This window comes from Macrobrachium rosenbergii, chromosome 48 (assembly GCF_040412425.1).
Source record: "Macrobrachium rosenbergii isolate ZJJX-2024 chromosome 48, ASM4041242v1, whole genome shotgun sequence".
Taxonomy (NCBI): Eukaryota; Metazoa; Arthropoda; class Malacostraca; order Decapoda; family Palaemonidae; genus Macrobrachium; species Macrobrachium rosenbergii.
In genome coordinates, this window is record NC_089788.1 from 58,922,432 (window position 1) to 58,948,199 (window position 25,768).

A 25,768-nucleotide genomic window follows, 5' to 3' on the forward strand; every position below is an offset into this window, starting at 1 on the left:
TTGAGGCTAAGGCCAGCTTCATTTCTCTTACGTGGAGACTTTCCTACTCCTACAAGTGTTGCATCAATGGCATACTGAACAATCTTGTTTTCCAGGCCAACAACCATATCACTTGCATATACTAAAAATAACAGTGAACCACGAACACTATCCTGTGGAACTCCAGACACAATAGCTCTTGGTTCACTAAACCTCCCATCAACAGCAAGGGAATATAAACTAATGAATGCTCCTTCCTCTGTGAATGAAATGTCTTGGGATATAGTTGCATCAATATTGTCATATTAGAGAATTTGTGCAATAGCTGCTCTGCAGCTCTTAGCTGCAGGCACCAACAGCTTCTATTAATGTAGGTAAAGAAAGGAGTCTGCAATTAGGGTATAGAGGCACTCAGATGGACATCCTGATGGGATTGCTTCAAAAGCTTTCTTCCAACTGGCAGTCTCCTGTCATGATCCCTCAACAAAGAAGAAAAAGCATCAAAATAATCCAGCTGATGCTACTGAGGTATTATTAAAGTAAAATCTTGTTTTTTCTAGGTTTTCAAGGTATTTTGAGTTATTCTATCAAAAAATATTAAAAAAAAAAAAAAAAATATTACAAAAATAAAAAATAATTAAAAAACCTCTGATTTAAATTTAGAAAATTTCAAAGGTTCATAATTCACATTGAAAAGCATAAAGATAAACAATTCACAACATAAAATATATGAAGTTACAGTTTTAAAAGTTACATACACTGCTTAGATAGCATTCCCGAATGTAGGCAGGATCTTTGCGCTGTGTAGTGTCTATGTGTTTCTCAGTTTCTTTCTTCACATTATGTCTGTTTGCCATACGATTTAGTTCCTTTGGCATGAAATTTTTCAGCTCTACATCACCTACTTTTTTACCTGGAAAACAACAACAATGGTAGATCATAATTCCTTTGCATATAAGCAGAGGTTAAGGTCAAACTAACAAAAAAAACTTTATACTGCAATGTGCCTACTTTTACAACATGATCACATATTTTTAAATTACATGCTACAAGAATTTATTAAATTCATAAAATAAAAAAGTATCTGCAAAAACAATGACAGAACCAAACCAGGAATTTAAAAAATAACTTTCAGATTTTACTGTATAAAGACCTGTCACATAAAGGATAAAGAGGTGACCTACAATAAAAATGATAATTTACAATAATGAAGTGACTTGTTAAGTAAAATTTTTGGCTTGTATGCCTCACAAAACACTGAAATTAAAATGGAAAACGTTTTACTAAAAATAAAATTAATTTTTCCAGTACAAACTCTTTCCACTGATAGCCTTATGTGCATTCTCAAAAACTTTCAGCCACCACACAAAAGAGAGAAATCCTGCAATTGCACCTCACAATCCATACATTCAGGCTCCTGTGGCCCTCTAGAGACCAACTGAGTCACCGTTTGTGTTGTCCGGACCAATTTTTATGAAGAGGTATTTGAAGGGGGTTAATTCTTGTAAGTAGTTGGAAAGGGGCAAATCATGTAAAGTAATACTTGTATCGAAATTTTGTTAAAAACAGCTGCTACATCACATTTTCCAGAGGTGGCATTTAACATGGAATTAAATAAAAACTTCCTGCTAAAAGTCAAAGAAGTTGAAAGACCAATAATTCTGACCTGTAACCTCAACTTAAGATGCCTGGGCTTCCAAAGTATTCCTGTTAGTTCATATGCTAACTTGCCAGATCCAAAGGTAAATCATATCATTACTTCTCATGACTGTGCCAGGGGATATGGACAATGAGGAAAATCCAGTCTAAAATGTTCATACTCCCAGCACATACACTTATAATTCTGAAACAACACTGAAGAAGGCCTTCCTTCTACTCTACTTATACTGAAAAGTTTTCTTACTGTTCTTTATTTGCAAAGGTAAGAATTTACACCAGACATGAAAAGACCATTTTTATATAAGTAACTTATCAAGTAATTACATAGCTATAGTTTCTAAGTCACACAGCAGCTTAAATTCAAAATTTGCGGTAGTGCTTCAATTGTTTGGTGTAGGTAACTAGTCCCGCTCACTAACGGGAATACAGACAGTCCTCACTTATCAGTGGTGTCAGTTAATGGCATTCCGGTTTTACAGCACTTGGCTAACAATGTCATTAACCAGATTTTCGGCAAAATTAAGCGATTTTTGGCGTCAGTAAGCAGTCAACGGCACCGATAAGCGGTTTATTGGCGCTTATGATGTCATAAATACCATTTATTACCATAATTATCGCCAATTTTCTGTTATCGGCGATTTTCGGTCAGTGGCGCTTAGCCAGGAACGGAACCCCCGCCATTAACTGAGGACTGCCTACTAGGAACGACTTAGCAGACAACCTCATTCTGTTTCTGCCGTGCCCGATGTAAACATCGGGTGTTTGCAGCAGCTTTTGTTCATTATTTGCCGGTTCTTACTAAAAATATAATTACTTTTTCCAATACAAACTCATTTCACTGTGCCTTATATGAGTTCTCAAAAGCTTTCAGACACTCCATGCAAAAGAGAGAAATCCCGCAGTTGCACCTCACAACCCACACATCCAGTCTTCAGTGGCCGTCTAGAGGCAACTGAGTCACTGTTTGTGTTGTCTGGACCAATTCTTAAGAAGAGGCATTTGGAGGGGGTTAATTCTTGTGAACAGTTGGAAAGGGACAAATCAAGTAAAGTTGTGAATAGTTGGAAAGGGGCAAATCATGTAAAGAAATACTTGTAACAAAATTTTGTTAAAAGCAATTGCTACATCACATCTTCCAGAGGTGACATTTAACATGGAATTAAATACAAACTTACTGCTAAAAGTCAAAGAATAATTCTGACCTGTAACCTCAACTTATGATGCCTGGGCTTCCAAAGTATTCCTGTTAGTTCATATGCTAACTTGCCAGAGCCAAAGGTAAATCATGTCCTTACTTCTATCATGACTGTGCCAGGGGATAAAGACAGTGAGGAAATCCGGTCTAAATGTTCATACTCCCAGCACATACACTTATAATTCTGAAATGACACTGAAAAAGGTCTTCCTTCTACTTTACTTATCCTGAAAAGTTTTCTTAATATTCTTTATTTACAATGGTAAGACTTTACACCAGACATTAAAAAATACCATTTTTATATAGGTAACTTACCAAGTAATTACATAGCTCTAGTTTCTAACTCGTGCAGCAGCTTAAATTAAAAATTCGCGGTAGCGCTTCAATTGTTTAGTGTAGGTACTAGTCCTGCCCACTAACTGGAACACCAGGAACAACTTAGAAGAAAAGCTCATTCTGTTTCTGCCGTGCCCGATGCAAACATCGGGTGTTTGCAACAGCTTTGTTCATTACTTGCCTGTTGTATAACTGGGTTTTGATGAAGTATTACCCGATCTCAAGTAGCCTTCAAGATTATAGCTTTCAGGATCAGTTTTTTATTGTTTTGTTATTACTGAGATCTGATTCAAGTTCATAATTTTTCTGCTACTGTAGCAAAGTTGCAATTGAGATTAAACATCTTTTCACACTTTCTTTCCTTTGCAGAGAACTCAAAAAGTGTAAGGGCAAGAATGTAGTAAGGAGAGATTTTGTGCTTAATGTTCTGGTGGATGAGCTTTAGAAGAGAAGGCATTCTCAAAAGCTGAGAATCTTGCTCCAAGCACCCAGCTCCAAGTGCGCCAACTCTCCCCACATCCTTTTTTCTCTCCTGCTACTAGCCCTCCTACTTTTTATCCACTTGCTCTGGCGCCATTGCCAGTCTTGTGTCTAGGTTAACAGAAAATTAACCTTGCAACAGTGAAGTGTTGTACAGTGGAGGAGCTGATTTCCAGCCCAATGGTTCTCCTAGACCTAAGTCTCTGTCAGACTCCCCTAAACCTGGGAGGAGGCATACTGAAAGTCCAATGGAAGCTGGTGGTAAGTCCCCTGGGTAGTTGCCCCCTTGGTCGAACTGCTGCACATTCCCAGGTATCGACAGATAGCCACTGAAAAGGCGTCTTGATGGATGTGTAGTGGAGAAGGTGGCTATTAGGCCCGTCGGATCTCCTAGACCTACAGTCCCTGCCAAACTCCCCTAAACCTGGGAGGAGACATACTGGCAGTCCAAGGGAGTTCGAGGGGGTTTGCCCCTGGGTAGTTGCCCCCTTAGTCGAACCTGTGGTACATTCCCAGGTATTGGCAGACAGCCACTGGAAAGGTGTCTTGATGGATGTGTAGTGATAGACAGCCACTGGAAAGGCATTTTGATGGATGTGTAGCGTTATCCTCACTCGTCAAATTGACGTCTTCCTGAGCGCCTGGCACCATCCTACTAGTGTGTGATGCCAAGTTCCTGCTCTGTCACGCCTATTCCTGAACGCCCAACACCAGTTCCCGGGTGCTTGGCGCTCCTTAATACCCGGCACAACCTACAGAGATTCCATCGCCTGCTCTCATGTGACCGGTGCCAACCTACAGAGATTCCATCGCCTGCTCTCATGTGCCCAGCGCCAACCTACTAGTGTCTGGTGCCAGTTCCTCTTTAGTACTCGGCGCCTGTCTTTGCTAAGAACACTGTTGTTCTTTCTTGAGCACCAGCCTCCAATTGAATGCCTGGCTCCGGCTCTCAAGTACCCAGCACCAGTCCCTGATCACCAGGCGCCAACTCTTCAGTACCAGACTCCTGCCTCTGAGTGCCATACAGACTGCTCACAAGTGTTTTGGCTCTCTTCAGTCTGTTCCACCTTCGCCTAGAGTTCAACATGAGCTGACATTGCTCCCGTTTTAGCGACAATTAGTGTCTCCGATTTCTGTCCTTTGCAGACAGGGACTTTTGTCTCCCGAATTTATGAGCTTGCTGAAGAAAGCTCCTACCTCTGGCATTTTCTTCATCCTCCAAGAAGTCTCCCAGGGAGTTAGTAGTTTGACTTTTGTTGAAAAGGGAGCAAAACAAGTGCCTCTGGACTTTTCTCCCTCTGGTGCTTCGACGGAACTAGACCTTGTCAAGATTTTTGAAGTAAAAGGTTTTTTCTTGACTGGCAGCAGGAGCATGAGCTAAGAAGATAGAGGACTCCCAAGTGTTTACCGAGAGATATTGCCTTGGATTGTCTCTTAGTCCTGTCCTGTCAGGACAAGGGCAGTTGAGCTGATTTTTAGAGATTTCCACTCTTTTCTTTGGAATTTCAGTCGCAATCAGCCCAGTTTTTTCGCTTTCAGACCTACATCACCTCTTCCTCAGAACACAGCCTCCGTCGCAAGAGTCAGCTTTTTGGATGTCAGTCTCAACTCTCGGAATTTTCGGGCTTTCCGTCTGCCATGAGAATCACAGCTACTTTCAGACGGTCCACTAATTTCTAGCCCCTTTTTTCTTCTTACTCAGAACATTAGTGGATAAGTCTACTGGGGACTCTGTCGTCCACCGAGACGTTAGTCAAGTTAGACAGACTTCATATGACAGTTTTGCAACTCTTCCTCTAGTTTTCATCCAGTTCCAAGTTTTCTGGCGTAGACAGTAAGCACCGTAACTTTGTTTGGTTCTTCACAGCCGCTGAAGATACATGCAGATGATGGTTGCCATTCTCTGCTTCCTGTCAAGCGGTAAGGAGGCTAGCTTCATCTCACAGCCTTCCTGCCGTTTCATTGTGGTTCCCTCTGTCACTTCCTCAGTCCAACTTCCTTTGGAATGGTGATACCTTCTATCCTGAACATTCTTTTGTTGAAATACTTTACTTGGGCTCCATGCAAGAAAAGGAAGTGCCATGAACCCTCTCAAACCAGCGCTTTCTAGTGGCACCCATTCTTGAATTCCTGGAATCAACTTCCGAGCTCCTGGCATTGATTCCCGAACACCTGATGCCTGTTCCAGAATGCTCGGCACTATCTAGCCAGAATGTCTTGCCTGCACCATAGTACTGCAGATTCCAATAGACCAGGGGATCCAAGGTCCACTCGGTGGGAAGGACCTACTTTACGATGGGTCAGTTCATTTGCCAGAATATTTAGTTTGCCCTGAATAAATCAAGTGACTAGACTCACTCCATTTTATCTGTCCACAGTAGAAGGTGTCTTGCTGTCTGGCAGAGAGAAAATGAGTGAGTGCTGCCTTGCTTTCGTATGTACGTTAGGGCTGTGCTATTGCCTGAATGGACTACCACAGTCTTGTTGTGAACTGGGTCGAGAAGCACTGAAGCCCTAAGGGAACTGCTTTCAGCTCTCTGATGTTGATGTGAAGGTTCTGATCTTCCAGAAACCACATCTCAGAAACTTTCTGGTTCCCCAAGAGGACTCCCAACCCTAGAACTGAGGAGGAATCTGATAGAAGTCTAGGTCTAGGCTCAGAGGGTGAAGGGCTTTCTTTCCGAAAGTCTACGTTCAGACTGCCACCATGCCAGTCCAACTTGATCTCCAGGTTGATGGGAAACGCATAGGTGTCCGGCTGTGTTTCTCTGTCTCAGGTGGTCTTAAGGAAGAATTGCAAAATTCTCATGAGAAGTTTGCCTAACTTGACAAACGCCTTGACGGACAACAGAGTTCCCAGTAGGCTCATCCACTGATGGGCCAAGCAAGACGAAGGGGCAAGAAATTTGTGGACTGTCAGAAGGCAGCTGGTGATTCTCTTGGCAGACGGAGAAGCCAGAAAAGTCTGAGAGTTGAGACTCTCCCCAAATAGAGGAACTCTTGCAATGGGGTCAACTGGGACTTCTGAAGGCAGATGATAATTCCCAGTTCCTGAGGGAGATGTTCAACTCCTTCATGCACTTTTCCCTTGAAGGGAACAAAGAAGAAAGTTGTCCAAATATTGACTGACGTTTATGCCTATTAAATGAAGTAATTTAGCTATAGGAGCAAGGACTCAAGTGAACACTTTAAGTGCCGTAGAAAGGCCGAAGCAAAGAGCCTGAAACTGGAGGATTTAGCTGGCGCTGGGGGCTCCGAGAAGAGACAGGTGTTCAGACGCTGACATGGGGTGCCTGGGAGAGCGTCCTGGAAGACGAACCTCAGATACTTCCTGGAGTCCGGATGGATGGGGAAGTGGAAGCATGCACCCTGCATATCCAAGGTTATCAAATAACTGCCCTGGTTGAGGACTGGTCTGCCAACCCCAATGATTTTGGGACCACAAACGGACGGAAGTAGAAGCCCTCTGACTTGGTGTCCTCAACTTCTTCAATAGCTCTCTTTTGAAGGACAGAGACCTCCTCTGAAAGGGCCCAAAGGTTTTCTAGGCCTCTTGAGTGGGCACTCAAAATGATGGGAGAAGGGACCAAAGGGGGGCTCTCCACGAACGGAATGGAGTAGCCCTCTCTCAGAACCTTGATAGTCCACTGTTCTGTCCTTCTGATACTCCACTTCCCCCAAACCTCAAGAAAACTGGCTCCCACTTGTGCACAGAGGACTTCTTCCTCATTTCTTGGGCAAGGGCTCGAGCCCCTCTTGATAGTTCTGGCCAAGAAGCAGACACTGGAGCAGGTCCCAGACTGGACTTGGGCTTACTCCCATGAAAGGGATGCTGCTGGAGAGGAGAGACTGTCTTAGGAACAAATGCGGATGAATCCTTGGGGAATTTGGTTGGAAGAATATGCCAGAAGATCCTAAGTCGACTTCTACTGGAGGTCCGACTTCTGGGCCTGAGTAACTCCTTTAGTGGAACGCGAGCACCTAAAAATCTCTTTTCTTCAAAACCTCCAAAGAGAAAAGAGCCACAAGTTCAAGAGCGCCATCCCTCATGATCTTGCCTGCATGTGAAAGGGCTCCTAGCCAGTCAGAGGCGAAGTCTCCAAATAAATCATGCAATCTTCAGTCTTCTAGGGTAGTGCTCTCACCATCCAGTCCAAGAAACTAAAAGCTTCAAACAACTCAAAGAAGTCTTTGACAAGGAGGTCAAGTTCTGCCGACAAAAACATAATTTTCGCCAAAAAACCGAGTGTCAGGAAGAAGGAACTTCCCAGGTGGTGTAGGAAAGAAACCTCCTACGGATTATGCGCAAGGGAGGAAAGATGAAGGAAGCCTTACCTTGCTCCCTCTTAGCAGAAAACCAAACTGCTATCTCCTTGAATGCCTTCCTAGAGGACGAGGAAAGCACCATTGTGGGGAGCCTAGGTCTGTCATCAGGATGGTTCCTCATCAGGAGGGCCGAGGTAGGCGACACCAGGGGCTGGCTGGAGCCGAAAAAAGGACGGAAAGCTCGCCCGAAAATACTGAAGGAGAGCTGTATAGGTTAGGAGATCTGCGGACAGAATGGGTGCTTGGTGCTCTGAGCAGTAGACTGATACAGGCAGTCCCTGGTTATCGGCAGGCTCGCTTATCGGCAATCTGGTTTCACAGGATTTGTCTAGCGATGAAAATCGCAGAATTCCGCTTATCAGCGCCGATAAGCCCTGAAAAGGCGCTGAAAATCGCTGATTTCAGTTATTGGTGATTTTCGGTTATCATCACACCGTCAGAACAGAACCCCCGCCGATAACTGGGGACTGCCTATACTGAAGAGTTGGCGCCAGGTGCTTGGGAGCTGGCACCAGGCACTTGGGAGCTGGCGCCAGGAGCTTGGCAACTGGCGCCAAGTGCTTGGGAGCTGGTGCTGGGCGCTCGGAAACTGGCGGCGGGTGTTTGAGGAGATGGGCGCTTGAATGAAGATAACGAGTGCCTGAGAGGGATCGTTGGGTGTTTGGGAGCCAAATACTGGCAGAAGTATGCTCAGGAGAGAAATACTCCGGACTGTCCCATGTGCTGCAGGAAGGTTGAGGACTGCAACAGGCGCCTTAACCGCTAACTGGGCAGTGGAGAAGAGAGGCCAGTGTCGCCTGCGTGTCTCTTCAATGGACGAGATGAATCTAGAAAGTGCCTCTGGCGCTTCCAAGTCCAGGCTGGAGTCTTAAGAGTTGGATGACAACTTGTGCACATCCAAGACACCTTTCCAGCGGCTGTCTGTTGAAACCTGGGATATTCGTGCGACAGGTTTGACTGAAGGGGCAGCAGCCAGTGGGCAAACCCCACCAGCCTCCCTTGGACTTCCAGCATGTCTTCTCCCAGGTTTAGGGGAGCAGGACAGAGACATTCGTCTAAGAGAACCGGCGGGACGAGAAGCCACCTCCTCCACCTGTATAACACTTTCTCCTGTCAAGATGCCTTTCCAGTGGCATCTTGACAGGAGAAAGTGGCTGTCTGCTGATACCTGGGATATTCGTGCAACAAGTTCAGCTGAGGGGGCAGCAACCCATGGCCAAACCACCACCGGCCTCCCTTGGACTTCCGGCATGTCTTCTCCCAGGTTTAGGGGAGCAGGACAGAGACCTTCGTCTAAGAGAACCAGCGGGACAAGAAGCCACCTCCTCACTATCACTTGTCACTTTGCGGGAAGTGGAGCCGTCTGAATACATTTTCCCATAAACGCCTTCAGTGACGCACCTGACTCTGCCACTGTATTCACTAGTAGGATAATTTTCTTGTGAAACCTAGACTCTAGACTGGCAATACCATCGGTTCAGAAGCGAGGGAGCAGGTGGATTAAAAGTTGGTGGGCTAGTAGCAAGAGAAAAATTAGGAAGAGGGGAGGAAAGAATAGCAGAGCTACCTTCTAACCTAGGCTTAGGTAGAATATTAAGCTAAGGGAAGTTTGTTTCTAGGCTCTTGAGGCTGCTTTCCTTTTCCTATCCTCTAACTTGTCCAGTTGAGATTAAGGACCTTCTACTCTTGCTATTCAATACATTTAGCACAAGTTTTCTCCCTACTATATTTTTGCCTGCTACATTTACTGCAAATTGTATGAGAATCATGTGACGATTTGATTTTGCAACTTTAGCTACAATAGCAAAACAGACATAATAATAACCAAAGAACTAGAAAAAATTATCCTGAAAGCTATTAAAGCTTGAAGGGTACTTAACTATGAGATAATACTTCACCGAAATCCAGCCATACAACCGAAAATCAGTATACAAAAGCTGCAGCAAACTCCTGATGTTACTTGAGAGCACAGCAGAAACAGAATGAGGTTTTCTGCTAAGTCGTTTCCAGTACTCCCGTTAGTGGGCAAGGCTTGTCACCTATACTAAACTATCGAAGTGCTACCGCGATTTTTTAAATAAAGGCTGCCATGCAAGTTAGAAACTATAGCTATGTAATTACTTGTTAAGTTACTTATACGAAATTTAAAAATATACATACAGTACCCATGTATTAAAAATGTCATTTTTATACTAAAATAAAGTTTTATATTTACTTTTTATAGTTGATATCAACCGGCAGCTAATAATTTTGAAATTCGCAGGTAGCGCTATTTTGTTTGGCTAGGTGACTAACCCCGCCCACTTCTGGGGTAAGAGAGGAACAACTAGCAAAAGTATTCAATGTGTTTGTGCCATAATGTTCATGTGGGGGAAGGAGGGAGGGCTCCAATCATGTAATTACTTGGTAAGTACGGTAAAACTTTATCTTAATATAAAAATGTTATTTTTATACAAGTAACTTACCAAGTAATTATATTGCTGATTCCCACATTGACAGGAGGTGGGATGCATGAACAAATCAACCCCAAAACATTAATAATGGTAATGAATTTGAGAACAGGAAGGACTGCTAGCATTAAAAAATGCCTGTTGTTTCCTTACTTGATAAGGGAGCTGCTGCAGAAGGTACTGCCTCTATTGGTGCTCTCCTTATCATATAGTGGTGCCGCGGCATAGCCAAGGCTTACCTACTATAGCCTATTAGTGGGTACCTTGTAGCAAGGATGATTCCAACTGCTGACAGGGGTATCAATGTTGCCTCTGCCCAGGGCGCAGTAAAGAAAAAACAACAATGAAATAAACGTCACCTAATACCATAGAAAGTTAAAAACCACTGCCCAACTACGAAGGACTGGAAGGCACTCTGGTACACTGTACCCCCAGGCTCCCTTAAAAACTCGACCATCTCAAATCAAGGTGAAGGAAGGAGTGCTTCCTACGTTTCTTCCCCCAACACCACGCCAGCCACTGAAAACGGACCCAAAGTACAGGCAGTCCCCATTTTACAACGGGTCCGGCTTATGACATTCCAAGGTTATGGCGCTTTTCAGATATATTCATCCGAAATTATTTCCTGGTTTATGATGCATGCTCCACGGTTACGATGCGTCATATGCCGATCCAATGGAAGAAACATGGCTCCAAAATGGCAGAATAATAAAAATTTAGAGTTTTTTTTTATGAAAAACTCAATAAAAATGCAGTTTACATTGTTTTCAATACACCCAGAGCATTAAAAGTAAGATTTTCTTAGGATTTTCAACGATTTTCGACGATTTTTCGGTTTACAACGATTTTGAGCTTACGACGCGGTGTAAGAACAGAATCCCAGCCGTAAACCGGGGACTGCCTATACTGCAATTATCGTTAACTGTTTCAATTTCCTTCAAATAATGAGTTGCAAAGACCAACTTACATTTCCAAAAAGTCGCTTGCAATATTGAGGAGAGAGACAAATTATGCTTGAATGCCAACGAAGTGGCTATAGCCGTAATTTCATGAGCTCTCACTTTACACAATGGAAAAAACTCATCTTCAACAGAAGAGCAGGTTTCCGAGATGTGGTCTCTAAGGAAGAATGCCAGGGCATTCTTTAAAAGTGGCTGAGAAGGATTCTCAACAGAACACCATAAGGCATTTGAAGGACCACGAATCTTCTTTGTTCTGTGAAGATAAAACCTTAGACTCTCACAGGACACAATATTCTCTTTTCCCCGTTTGGGCCTACAATCTCAGACAAGCTTTTAATTGCAAAGGAATGAGGCCATGGATTGGAACTGGACTCATTCTTGGCTAGAAATCCTATAGAGAAGGAACAGACAGCATTCTTTTGGGAAAAACTCACTCTTTTCTCTATTCCGTGAACCTCAACAATTCATTTTGCGGTTGCTAAAGCGATGAGAAAGAGGGTCTTTCTAGTTAGATCTCTCAGGGAAATCGAATACATAGGCTCAAATCGTGGACCTGACAACCATTTAAGGACCACATCCAGGTTCCATGGCATTACTGCTACCTCTTTCTGTCTTGTAGTCAAATGATCTAGTTAGATCAGATAAATCCTGGTTAGAGGAAAGGTCCACTCCCCTGTGTCTAAAGACAGCGTAACATGGCCCTATAACCCTTGATCATCGAGGATGACAGGTTCCTGTTGGTCTTAAGATATAGTAGAAGGTCTGCTATTTCGGCTATAGATGTCTGAGAAGACGACACTGTGCTTCCTACACCATTCTCTGAAAATTGTCCACTCAACCTGATATACTCTATCAGAGGACTGTTGCCTGCATTTGGCAATAGCTTGAGAAGCAGATCTTGAAAACCCCTTCTTTCCAAGAAGTTTCCTGACAGTCTGTATCCCATCAGGGCCAGAGTAGACAATCCCTGATGAAAATGCCAGAAGTGGGGTTGTTTTAGCAGGTGAGGTTTTTGAGATAGCAACCTCGGAAAGTCTGTGAGGAGGTTGAGAAGATCCAGGAATCATTCCTCCATTGGCCAAAAGGGGGCCACTAGGATCACTGACAGATTTTGGTGAGTTTGGAATTTGTTGATCACCTGTCTTATCATGCTGAAGGAGGGAAAACATAAATGTGACTGTTTGACCAGTCCGGAAGCATAGCATCAGTTGCCCACGCTAAAGGATCTGGAACTGGCGAGCAAAACAGAGGGAGACGATGGTTTTTACAATTAACTGAATCAATGGTAGGCACCAAATCTTTCCAGAATAAGCTAAAGCTTTTTAGCCTATTGTTTTAATAGTTACCATTAACACCTCTTTCACAAGTTTGCATTTGATTATGACCATAACCAAAGATGTATGGCTTCAAAAGAACTCTTATCAATAGGAGAGCTAGCTTCTTCTTGAAGATGGCTAATAAAGAAGCTTTGCTTCAATTTTCTAAAAGTAAATATGCATATGTCAACAGCATCAGTCTAATATGTAGTTAACATTCAGGTTTGTTGGGTGTTAGTTATTGATAAATAAGCAAGATTACTGTTTCTTTTAATTTTTTTTACACCATCACTAGATTTCAGGATTTTTGAGCACCAAATATATCACGTATTTGGTTTCTTAACATATATTTTTTTTTACACTCGGTGGGTAAACTGTCTACTGTTTTTTGACATACACCATTGCTTAAGAAGAAAAAAAATTACAGAGCATGACTGCATCACACAATTCTACAGGTTTGGAATTATCTAACAATACATAAAATTTATGATTTTTTACTAGTTTCTACCATATCAGCACTACAGTTTCACTTTATCTGTATAAAATGATGTTATTTGCATTGTACATTTTGGTACATTTCACATTTTACCCTGATTGTTGATGTAACATCAACAATTAATTTGTAACTAATGACTATGTACTTTTAATAAAAGTACTAATAGTAATGAGATATTTAACAGTTATTCATTTTAACTATGCTAGTTGTGATGATAGAATGTGAAGGAGCAAGAGAGAACTTTGCACAGTTGTTTACAAGTATCAAGCTTATGTAGAGCAACTATGCACAACCTATGCGTGAGCGAGGACATTACAAGGTCACAGTGCTTAACTGCTGCCAATTTACTGTATTATGGCATAAAATTTATTTTACATAATATAATGTTGCTTGTTCTGTTTCAAGTCAGATTCTGCAATTGATTATTTTTATACATATAATTTTACATTGTTTTCATGTTTCAATGTGTGTTCACTTTTGAATTTTAAAATTAGTGAGTGGGTGTGTCTGTTATCACGCAAGCATGGGTGTGGCATTAGTGCTGCTTTGGGGCATTCAAGCCCAGTCTCAGAACATTCAGACGTTCTTCTTTTGTAATTAAACTCGGTAAATAAAAAAAAATAGATGAATTCTTATTAAACATCTCTCTTTTTAACAACAGTTGGTGATTCTTAAAGCATCACCACAGAAATGGTGGCAGCGGCAAGAAATATTGGTGGAGACCCCACTCCTTAACTCTGACTACCAATATCCTGGATCTCATCTAATGGACTGTGATTCAAGTCAACCATACTTTAGATACAAATGTTTTTGTACGACCAAACACCATGAAAAGCCCTAACTACATGCAAATAATCTTAAGAAGATGAACCTTACTAATAAAAGACAAAGGCCACCTTACCTGGGTTATTTATCAAATGTAACAAGACATCAACCACAACTAATCCAAGGCCATCTTCCTGGTTGGTAATTAATTCATTTATTTCCCCAGCTACAAAATCTGAACGGACCTGTCAAGAAACAAATAATGTAAAGCAATTCTGTCATCCTCAAAATTCAATTATTCTTTGCATTACAATTATACAGCACTGAAGTAGTTTTTGGTTGCTATATAATATATAATCCTAAATTGTTATACTGCAGCCTACAAATTAACTGTAGTAATTACAAGGTAATATTCTAATTCAATCATTCCTTGGGCACTAGAATTATTTAGGATACAAAAACCTTTAGCTAATTTTAAAACACAAACCTTTAGCTAGTTTTAAGTTGAACATATGCACCAACACAAATTTACTCTATGACTTGTTAAGCCACTCACAAATGCCCAACTCTAATTGAGTTGGGATTAATGTACATGAAGACTCAAGTTTGCATATTAATGAAAACTGAAATTCACTTTTGTAAACTTTCACCTTTATATGAGTCTCACTCATTAACTGGAAGGTTGTCTTAAGGAACTTGCATAAATGGAACCTCTGCTACTCCCTAACAGTCTCTATGTAAGACGCAAGAGACTGAGAAGACAGTCACCATCACCACAAACGTTCAACTCGGGTAATATCCTATCCAGTCTTGCATTTATTGATGCAAGTGGCTGATATGGTCCAGTGCCAATTTGGTATGTGTAGGAAACTAACTTAGATAATGCGTGGCAAGATGTCTCTTTTGTCTGTGTATGAGAGATACAGCTTGGTGGGTATTAAATACTGTATTATCTAAAGCTCTAAGATAACAGTTATGAGCTACAGCAACCCCTTCCCACCTACTGTTAATCAGTAGGCAGTGAAAGTATAGGTTACTCTTTTATGTATCTCTCCTGTACTGGGTCAGACCAGCATGAATACAACCATGGGTCTCTGTGAACCTTAGGCAAGATGCTTTCCTATCCAAATGGAGCTTGGGTAGCTAAAATAGTCCTATTTTAAGGGCTGGTGACATTCCTCAAGTATAATGAGTAGAGATGATCTGGCACCTCAAGTATCTGAGCAACCAAGATGTTCCTCAAAACAAAAGGTGTCAAGCAACTCCCCAGATTTTCTGGGCTCTCCCATGTGTTACCATCACCAGAAAACTAGAATGCCTGTTTTATTTTTTCATGGAGCCAGAAGGCAACAGTGTGTTCTAAGACTCTTCCTTCTGTCTACCAGTATAGACACTAACAGGCATTAAGTGACAATCCCTGTCAATGTAAAACTACTAACAGCATCTCACTGTCATCTCCACCTACCAAGTTTCAGAGTGATGTGGCTGAAACTCTCAAACCTCAGGTCACACAATGACAGTTTCCTCATTTTCATCCCAAACTCAAGAATGAACAAGAATAAGCGCTCACTCCTTCACATGAATGTCAGCCATCATACAAGAGAACAACTAATGAAGAATAACCTTGAGGTCAGCCACGTGAGAACTAAATAAATTAGCTCAGCAGTCCTGTTAAACTGCTTTAATAATAATAATAATAATAATAATAATAATAATAATAATAATAATAATAATAATAATTATTATTATTATCATTATTATTATTATTATTATTATTATTATTATTATTTTAATAATACTAATACAAGAGAACATGTATTTTGCCAGTCCTTTTCACCAATGCTAATGCTAGCAAAAAATAGTCTTGTGCCTAACATCATGCGATGGAGAAGACTGCTAAAAACTTCACATAAGCATGTAAAACAGCCAAAGGAAATCTCTATCACTGTCTCAATCAAGAGAGCCAGCAGATTGAGATGCCACTCAACTCAGAGCCAATGAGGAGCCACAATTGTCAACCTAACTCCTGTAGTGATCAAAACCCCGATGATTGCTCTGTGAGTCAGGGCAAATGGTGGGAAGGTGTAGCTATCCACATGGTCCCAAGGGTGTTAGTAGGTGCCCTCTAATGATGCCAGAGGATCTGGAACTGACAAACCAGAACACTGGGAGCATTCCTTTTGTGCCAGATGGAAGACAAGTCAATCACCAGTGTTCCCAAAAGCTTGAAAATCCTTTTCACCATAAAAGAATATAGGATGTAAGGACAACTTGGTCTCTACAACCTGCTCCTGTGGCTGATCTAACACTATATTTCTCCTACCTTGAATGTACCTGACTGACAGCTTGATGAACTGTTGGTCTGATCAGTCATTCATCTTGCAGAGGGGAAAGGCAACCACACCTACTGCTTGCTGACACAAGCCAATACCGTGATGTTGTCACTCGTCAACACAACTGATTCACCTATCAACCCGTCTTGAAATGTTAGCAATGTCAGGAGCACTAGCTGCATCTCTTACACTGATGTGCACATGGAGATTCTCATGAGTCCACACACCCTACCAGGTCCTCAGGCAGGCAACCCAACTTTCTCTTGATGCACTCAAGAACCAAGGCACTTCCAGGAGGAAGGAGTTCAATGGAAATCTCACTAAAAGGTTGTCATCATCCATACACCATCTTACATCATACATAACCTCCTAACTGTGGGGCACGGGGTATGATGGGAAATAGATGAAGGACCAATGCTGCTTAACACATTGATGAAGTAAGCAAAGATGGTGTCACTCATGAGGAATGAGCTTCTCCATGGATGAAGGGCAACAAAAAATGACCTGCCAAAGTACAGCTACTAGTTTTTGTCAACACAGGAATTGTACTAAAAACTTCTTGAGCTTGCAGATAAGACAGTCTACACCTGTTGCTGCCATATCTTTCACCATGCACAAATATATACTTTATCTGCTGTTTAGGCTGGAAATCTAACTTCTTCATCTCACCAAGATCTCCAAATCAGGATAAAAATCAAGAAAACTATCTCAGTCCCAAGATCAGGGAATCTTAGAAATAATGCAACAGATATATCCCAGACAAACAGGCCAAAAGAGACACCAGGGTTAGCACAAGAGGACTGGAGGGCTGCTGACATTGTAAAGCTCACAGCTTTGAATTGAAAGACAGTTCTTTCACAAACAAAGTAGAGGAAACTTTTGCAATTCAGATGCACAGGTATTTGAAAGTATGCATCTCTCTGATTTAAGGAATCATAAAGGCCATACATATCCTGCCTTACACTTTGTTAAATGGTGTCTCATCACTGCCTCCAAACTGACAACAATTTATTCTGTGTCAAAATCAAGCCTTGTTCAATTAGAGGCAGAAATAACATTAACCACCTATACTAAAATATATAAAGTAGTATTGCTGACTAATAATACCAAAGAATCTATGTTTATGGGCAAAGAAGAACAATAACATCTTCTTATATGAAGGTGGTGCCTCCACTTTAGTAAAGAAAACATCTCCAGCCACAGTAACTTGACTGCTTGCTGAGACATGGGAAGGAGAAACTAATTTTTGCTTTAATGTGTAATGTTGACTCATGTGGATATTGAGAGGAATAACCCCCATCTCTAAGGACAAAGGGAAAATCAGTCTGTGATGGACATTTCTGAATTGGGACAGTAGAAGATAAGTAATTCATGTGTTGGAAGAAGTATTCGGATTACCAGGCAAGTCAACAGATGCTGCACGGTGTTTAATCTTATGAAAAAGTGAACTGCATGAATGAGAAGTGGCATACATAGTACAGGAGAGTCAGGTGCATATGACATGCCACAGCAAGTTTTAAAATTTGAGTTGTGAAAATATGCGGTGGATCACATGTCAACATGTCTCGAGAAAGAGGAAAGAGAAATCTGAGCCAGTGGTCACAGGCAAACTATGGACCCATGTAGTGGTGCAAATTTCAAGATACTCTGTTCAGAAATGTGAGCACTCAAGCATGCCACATGCATGGCTCAGAGAGAAGTCACTGTCCTTCATAACAAAAGTCATATGAACAACTAGTAGCTCTAGAAAGAGTAAAGCCAAGTCCTGCAGCTACAGCATACAATTCATGCTTAGGAGTAACAAATTAACTGAAACATAACGAGCTACTAGAGCCACAAGACTAATGAACTTCATAAGCAGAAGATTGACACATCAGAGATTTATATCCAACAGGCTTAAAGGACTTATGCTAAATGAGAGTGGCTATGATTAGTACGAGGACAAGGGGTAACTCATATCAGCAACACAAAAGGGGCCTCATAAGCAATTCAATGCCTCTTTAAACACTAGTTCCATGAGTGCCACTACTAGAGGTATGATGCAAAAAAAAAGTAGAAGCAACCTACAACTATTAAAACCAATGTGTCACTGGACATTTGGACATAGTTACTGTACAAGAGAATGCTGAGAACCTAAACGTACTACTTAAGTCAATGGAATAGAAGTGGTGATGTGCTGAGGTACTAGTGCTCTCAGTGTGGCTGATAAGATGCTAGTAAGTTATGTAACTCAGTAAAAGTGAAGTTCATAACACTGCTAAACCCTCTAGCGAGGATGACCCTTTATAACAAGGGGGAGAAGGGCTACAATCATCAGAGCTCCATGGAGGAGCTGAATCCTTAGGCAGTTCCTCCAAGAGTTTACTTAAGCTCTTTTCAATCTGCCTGTGAAGACAGAGCTGGGTGTTAGAAGACTCAGAGGATGTCACCAGAAACTTTAGGACACTTATAACTCCTCTTGTTACTATATCAAATCCACAGAGCTTGAGTTATATCCCCGCAAACCTCACATGTCAACTCAGGCCCGCAAATGTGGCTCCTAAAGTTACTGTAAGCACTAAACCACCTACACTGAGGCACTATGATAGGGTGTACATTAATCAACTCAAAAACACATAGCTGCTAGCAACACTCAAATACTTGTTACCATTGCTAATACAGTACAAACAAGTGCAAAAATTAAACTTTCAACTGACAAAATTCCAGCCACAAAATTATATGAAAGAGGTTGAAAATGAATGTAATGCATGTGGCTTTGAGCAAATCAAGGAGCAACACAAACAAGGTGTTCTCTGTCTGACAAACACACATGGTAATAACTTTCTGTAATCACCAACAAAGCTGCTACAGGCCCCAGATGCATAACCAGCCAGGTGGTGTTCATCTTCTGGAGCATGTCTGCTGGAATGCTGATCACAAAGGACAGGCATTTGTAAAATAACAGGATTTAATCAAAGCAAATTAAAATTCTTTTACAATAGAAAATTTCTCATAATGATGAGTTATACCCTCTTTTAAAGGATAATGCTCACTGATTATAGAAACACATTCCCTGTTCTAAAAAAAATTTTCAAATACATTAGATATTAAAGCAAAATCTTGAAAACTCTTATAATTATGAAGTTGTGCTCAAGAAGAATATGGCAGATTCATGGTGGAACGCTGTTTAACAAATATATGCTGTTAAAAGCTTACAATGATAACAATAACATATACAAATAATTACATCTTTCTTAAACTTTAAACTCTGAAATACTGTATAACAGATGATCTCTATATATACCCTGGAATTAATATAAAAAATTTTGAAAGTCCTTTAAATGTCTCAAAGATCTATGAACTTATTCACAATCAAGACAAAATCAAATAAGGTATTAAGCCAGTTAACTTTGTTGTAAAGAATGTCAACCTTGATTTTCCAAAAATATCTACAACTGCATAATAAACTTTGATTCATGCTGAGTTTAGTTTGCTAAAATTAATGTTTAATCTTGACTGAAAAGTACTAAGGACACTTACTTGATAAAAATAATATTCAAATGCTTTTTCGTCTAAGCACTTTAACCTTTTCAGAGAATGAGCTTTGAAACGGAGCCTAAACTGGAGAGTTGTGTTCTTTGGAAAAGAAACAATTTTTTTACATAAAGGTGCCCACAATCGCTTTCCTGTATCACGCAGACCAAATAAATGGCGGCACAATGGATTTATCTCCAGAACTTGTGCAGATGCAATAATAATATCTTCAATGCACTGATCTGAATCCATGGGAAAAGTCAGAGGTGGATGTCCACCATAGAAGTTGACAGTAAGCATCCTGGATTATATAAAACCTGGAAAATTCCAAAAATAATTACAAATGAATATTAATTATGCCAATATCAGTTCAATATTAAAAACACATGCTATCAATTAAACAATACAGGGGTCAATTTAACATCCTCCGCACAATGGGGCATTATGATATCTTTCAAACTTAACCAACTAAGCATTCTGTCCCTTCAGTGTTACAAGGATACAGCCAATCTTGACCTAACCTAGCCTAGGCTGCCACATCATTACCTGGCTGGGGGAAAGGGGACTTTCCTTCCTTAGATCCTCTTGACCATTCTACTTGGCCAGAGAATGGGGGCTTCACCCCTTAAACAACCCCCTTAACCTTGCATAAATGGGTATATCCTAATGTAACATTCCCTAATCAAAACTAATCTACATTGGTCACTTTAACATCATCCAAAAAAACATTTGGCAATTAAGCATCCTCTTTCTAAAGCACTGTAGGGATGGTGTTAAACTGATCCCAGTACAACTAAAAGGTTAACTATGAAAAATATGGCAAAACTTTTGATAAAACAAAGAAAACAGAATTTTTATAGAGGACAATTCATTTTTCTAATGCAAACCTGTTAATATTAGCCTATCTACTGTCTAGCAGTTCCCCAAGGCACACCTCAAGAAGAACAGTAACCTCTCTTCATTCTAACTAATGCATCCAAGAGGGTGCAAATACATCCAAGCTGCAAAAAAAAGGAATGCTATGCTACTTGAAGGCTACCCCAAACCTCCACCTGGAAATCCCATACTCCCAGTCACAATTATGAGATAAGCAGGGAACCACTGACTTTTGTAACCGCATTTACAGTAGAATCCGGCATAGGGATTAGAGACTGATAAGGCCCAGAGCCAGAGTGAGATGTGTCTGTACTCCCACTCTAGGAAAATTTTGGAGAACTAAGTGCGTTCCACAAGACGGGGTGGCACAAGTCAGAAGACAGTTAGTATGCTGATCACACACAAAATTGATGGGTCCAGATGGCAGCTTTATCTTGGGACCACCTCTTCAACATAAGATTCTCAATTGTGAAGTCTACCTTCATCGTGGCCCATCCAGCATGTACTCGGCCTGACAGCTGAATTGAAAAGGATAAAAGACAGGAAGGGGGGCGGGAGCTGGTCACTAAACCTCCAGCCTTATGTCATTCGAATACCTGAGGTGACATGCTTTTTTTCTTCCACAAAGAGCTTGGAGACTAGACAACCTGAGTAACCATTACAGGTCCTAAGAAGGTGTACAAAGTTGTGTGGGCAATGTTCTTGAGGTAAAATAAGGTAATGATAAGCTAGTCTGGTACCACCTGACACCTGACAATCATCCTCCTTGCAGGAAGAACAATATGTTCACTCGCTTGCTTCATTAAGCCAGAAATGAAAGGTATTCTTGGACACCTTCTTGTGACTGCCAGTACAGTCATACCCCAAACTTACGCGAGGTTAGGTTCCATAACCCCTCGCGCTAGGCAAATTTTCATGTAAGTTTGGCACGGTCTCTAAAAATGCTAACAAACGCTTATTTCTAGAGTTTAAACACTAAATATGACACTAATCATGCTCCCAAAGTATTAAGCTAACTTTTACATGAAATTAAAGATTCTGTAATTTCATTTGAAAGTTAGCTTAATACATTGCCCTTAAAAAAGAAATAAAAGGTTGAAATAAAAATAGCAAGTTGGAAGAGAATTTCACTCTCTCCCCTTCCGAACAGTCTATTTTTAGAAGTCTTCTCAACCTCATTTTTAAGAACTTCTTTATTCTGCGTCTCTTTCTCTTTGTTCTGAGATGCTTTTTCATGAATAAACAGTGTTTTTTATTTGGACTAATACAACTCTTAGTTATTATATTTCCATGTTTTATAACATATTTGCCACACTAGTGCATTTACAGTTCACAGACAGTACAGGTAAAATTAGATAAATTTAAATTATCTACTGTACAGGTAAAGACGTACAGAGAAATAATTTGTAAAAAGTGTGAGCACTAACTATGAATGAGAGAGAGAGAGAGAGAGAGAGAGAGAGAGAGAGAGAGAGAGAGGGTTCTCCTTACTTAAGAGAGTGAACTTATTTATCAATTATTATGGACAGAGAGATTACTACATGAGAGAGAGAGAGAGAGAGAGAGAGAGAGAGAGAGAGAGAGAGAGAGAGAGAGAGAGAGAGAGAGAAATCCTTTGACACATTGTGGGCAACAACTGACATATGTGCATTTGACAGCTTTGCCCTCACTTCTCTCTTCAAAGGTTTCACTAAAGATTGGGAAATGATATTTGTTTGTTTAAAATATCAGATAATTTACTATAGAAATTATTATTATTATTATTATTATTATTATTATTATTATTATTATTATTATTATTACTATTATTTAATCTCATTAATATTTGAAAATTAGTACTTGTTATTAGGTAAATCACGTATTTATCATACAAAACAAAAAAACGTATACATGTAACCATAAAAATTCTCTCATCTTAGTACAAAAGAGAGAGAGAGAGAGAGAGAGAGAGAGAGAGAGAGAGAGAGAGAGAGAGAGAGAGAGAGAGAGATACTATTTTCATTATTTAATGTTATTTAATTTACAAAAGCTTGAAAACATAAATTACACAAAAATATAAACAAACACTTTTGCCAAGTTTCTCAAGGATTTGCAAATGTCGTGTGTCTGAAAAAATCGTGTATGACAATTAGTTAGGTTCCAATGAAAAGTTTACATGTCTGTCAATTCGTGCAACTCGAATCATGTAAGATCGAGGTATTACTGTAATACTAAGAGACCCCAGTATAAGGTAAAAGAAAACTGGGTTACTGTACTTATCACAGTTTCCAGGAGATCTGAACATTCCTTAGAGGCTTGAAGGGAACTGCATGGTGGATCAAGGTGTCTCAGCTATCAGAATGTCTATTTCTACTGCCCTCTCAACTTCACTCTTTGCAAATCATGAAATGAAACCAAAGGCTGACAAAACTTGAGAAAGGGTTTCTGAAACCTCTTCTCATTCCTACAAGAGGAAGATGAGGCAGAAGATAAGGTGGAAGAAGGAAGAGTTCAGTGCTGACAAGGCCAAGGAAAAAGATGTACACTTGACTTTCTTCACCCTCTTCTATCCATACGTCTTACTACCCTCAGCTACAGCAGAAGACATGGACAAGGCATAATACAGAATCAGAGGAGTTCAGTCTGTGCTCAACATTTTGAGGATAACTCCATAGGTCTTCCTCTGCAGCTAGTCAACCTCTTGCACTGTATAGGAAACCAACCAGCTAAACTCCTTGCTTCCAGACTTAACCCTCCAGAAAAAAAACCCACTGTAGTTCATATAACACAGAGGACTTTAAGCAGCCTCACACCTGCTCACAAACTTTTTATTAACACTGGGTTTTCTCCATTGTGACAACAATCATGCATCATATATACAGTTTCAGCTTCAGCTCACAAGATAGCCCAATAATCACAGTGGTGAAATGGAAAAGCCATAGTGTAGCCTGACATTCTATTTTCCTCATGTTTTCATTTGAGAACAATTTGTTGTTACAAATGTACCCTACTGTACAGTGCATAAAACAAGATGCACATTAGGTCTATGAGGTCATTCAGCATTGAAAGGAAAATTGAGAGTAGAAAGGTTTTAAAGGTGTAACAGGAGGAAAGCCTCACAGTTGCACTATGAAACAATTGTTAGGAGGGTGGAAAGTAAGCTGGAACAGTGGTAAAATGGAAATGCTGTAGCACTACTTACCACTTTGTTTTTATCATATTTTTGCTTGTTGATATGGCTTGTGCAATTTGCATTTCATTTTGATAACCTTTTAAATTTCACTCTACATGTAACTGCTCATAAGTGAAACTGTGTAAAGTGAACTTGTGCATAGCATGGGCCAATTGTATGTATGAATATATGTAAGATATATATTTTATATACATATATATATATTATATATAGGTATTATTTTATAAGTTGCCAATATAAAATAATACCACATAACCTATGGGTGTTTACTGGTTACAATTTTGCCGTATTAGTTATGGAGGGGGAGGGGGGCTGGTACTGTCTTACCTTATAAGTTGTAATTTGATGAAGAGTTCCTTTAAAAACTCTAGGTTACAAATATATATTTATATATATATATAAATTATATATATATATATATATATATATATATATATATATATATATATATATATATATATATATATATATATATATAATATATATATATATATATATATATATATATATATATATATATATATATATATATATATATATATATAATCTTTTATATATGTAAAATATATCTTATAAATCCTAGGTGTCCATATACAACCAAGAACATATTTCAGTATTTGTTTTCACAGTTGGACATACCACACCCTATGAGTTTCATTACTACTACTAAAAGATTTTTCTCTCCCACAGCCTAAGGCTTAGGCCTAACATGCCTAGCCTAGATTATGTCCACTAAGATAAAGACACAGAAGCTTTTCCTATGAAGGGAAATAACCCACCAAGGCAACCTGTTACACTACGGGGGTAGTCACCTGTGAACAAAGGTCAGGTAACGTAGCAGGTGTCAAACTCCTGAATAGCCTAACAAGGAGCTCCATCGAATGTCTAGCCCATGACAACTTCGCTCAGCTGTTTAACCCAACAGCTGGGACCACCTGTAACAACACAGGATTGTCTGGTGGGGTATTCCGTTAAATAATTGACTTAAATCAGTGGGTAACAATCAATAACAACATAAGTATGTGTCGAGGGCAGGGGCACCTCAAGCTTCGTACCCTACAGGGGCATGAACTTGTCAGCACTAAGTTGTCATTAACATTAATAGGGTAACTAGGGCTAACAGCCTAGTTAATTAAAAAGTTTGCAAATAGCCCATGTCATAGTTACCTATTATCCTGTTTGGAGATAAGGAAATTGGGCTAAAAGTCGAACTTTTCGCCCATAATCGAATTCAGAAAGCAAAACAAAGGTTTCAATCGATGGCATTGGCTTTGGCTTCGGTGTCGTCCAGACTGTATATTTGTAAACCGTTAACACAGTTTAATGAAAATATTAATAATAAGCAAACTGAAATCAAATTACTTAACTGCATATATTAAGTATAATGCTACATCTTTCAGCCTAACTGAAAAACGAACCAAATAATTAATTTATAATTGCGGAGATTAGTGTTCGACCGTCATGTTAATGACACTTCTATTTTAACAATTTACATATATTGTATTGGCAGATTAAGAAATAACCTTAGAACTTTATGTAACTCTTAGCTCATCGATTTTGAGTATACAAATGCAGACTATTAGAATAGTGAGTAACAAGCACAGTAAAAACTTAAAAGACGGATTCGTCTGAACATGTGGTGGATATGGCACAGAAAAATCGGACGATGCTAATCGGGGTCTCATCTGTCAAATTAGGTCTACTGTGTATTATGGAACGGTGTCGGTGACCCTGGCTGTTGTGATGCCTAACTTTTAATCAATGAACCTGTTTACAGATCTGGTTTGTTTTAAAGTATATTTTCTGACATGAGTTATACTGTCAGACAGAATAAAACATATTTTATAATTTGAACGGACGACCCGAGGGACCCGCAAATTTATTTTTGCATGCAGATATTCGAAAAATCC

At 40.0% G+C, this 25,768-nt stretch overlaps 1 protein-coding gene across 3 annotated transcripts in view; it reads right to left on the reverse strand.

Moving 5' to 3' along the window:
* Nucleotides 1–25,138, reverse strand: part of hop (tyrosine-protein kinase hopscotch) — a 111,117-nt gene extending 85,979 nt beyond the window's left edge. Inside the window, exons 1-4 of one of the 3 annotated variants that reach the window (XM_067091877.1) lie at nucleotides 25,026–25,138; nucleotides 19,817–20,127; nucleotides 14,101–14,209; nucleotides 738–892 (exon numbers count right to left, since the gene is read on the reverse strand). In XM_067091877.1, coding sequence (XP_066947978.1) covers nucleotides 738–892; nucleotides 14,101–14,209; nucleotides 19,817–20,110 — 558 coding nt within the window. In that variant the 5' untranslated portion in view covers nucleotides 20,111–20,127; nucleotides 25,026–25,138. Of the gene's footprint in view, nucleotides 1–737; nucleotides 893–14,100; nucleotides 14,210–19,816; nucleotides 20,128–24,637; nucleotides 24,916–25,025 lie in introns of those variants that run through there. The other 2 variants (XM_067091879.1, XM_067091878.1) reach the window with 2 other exon arrangements.
* Nucleotides 25,139–25,768: the final 630 nt, after the last annotated feature.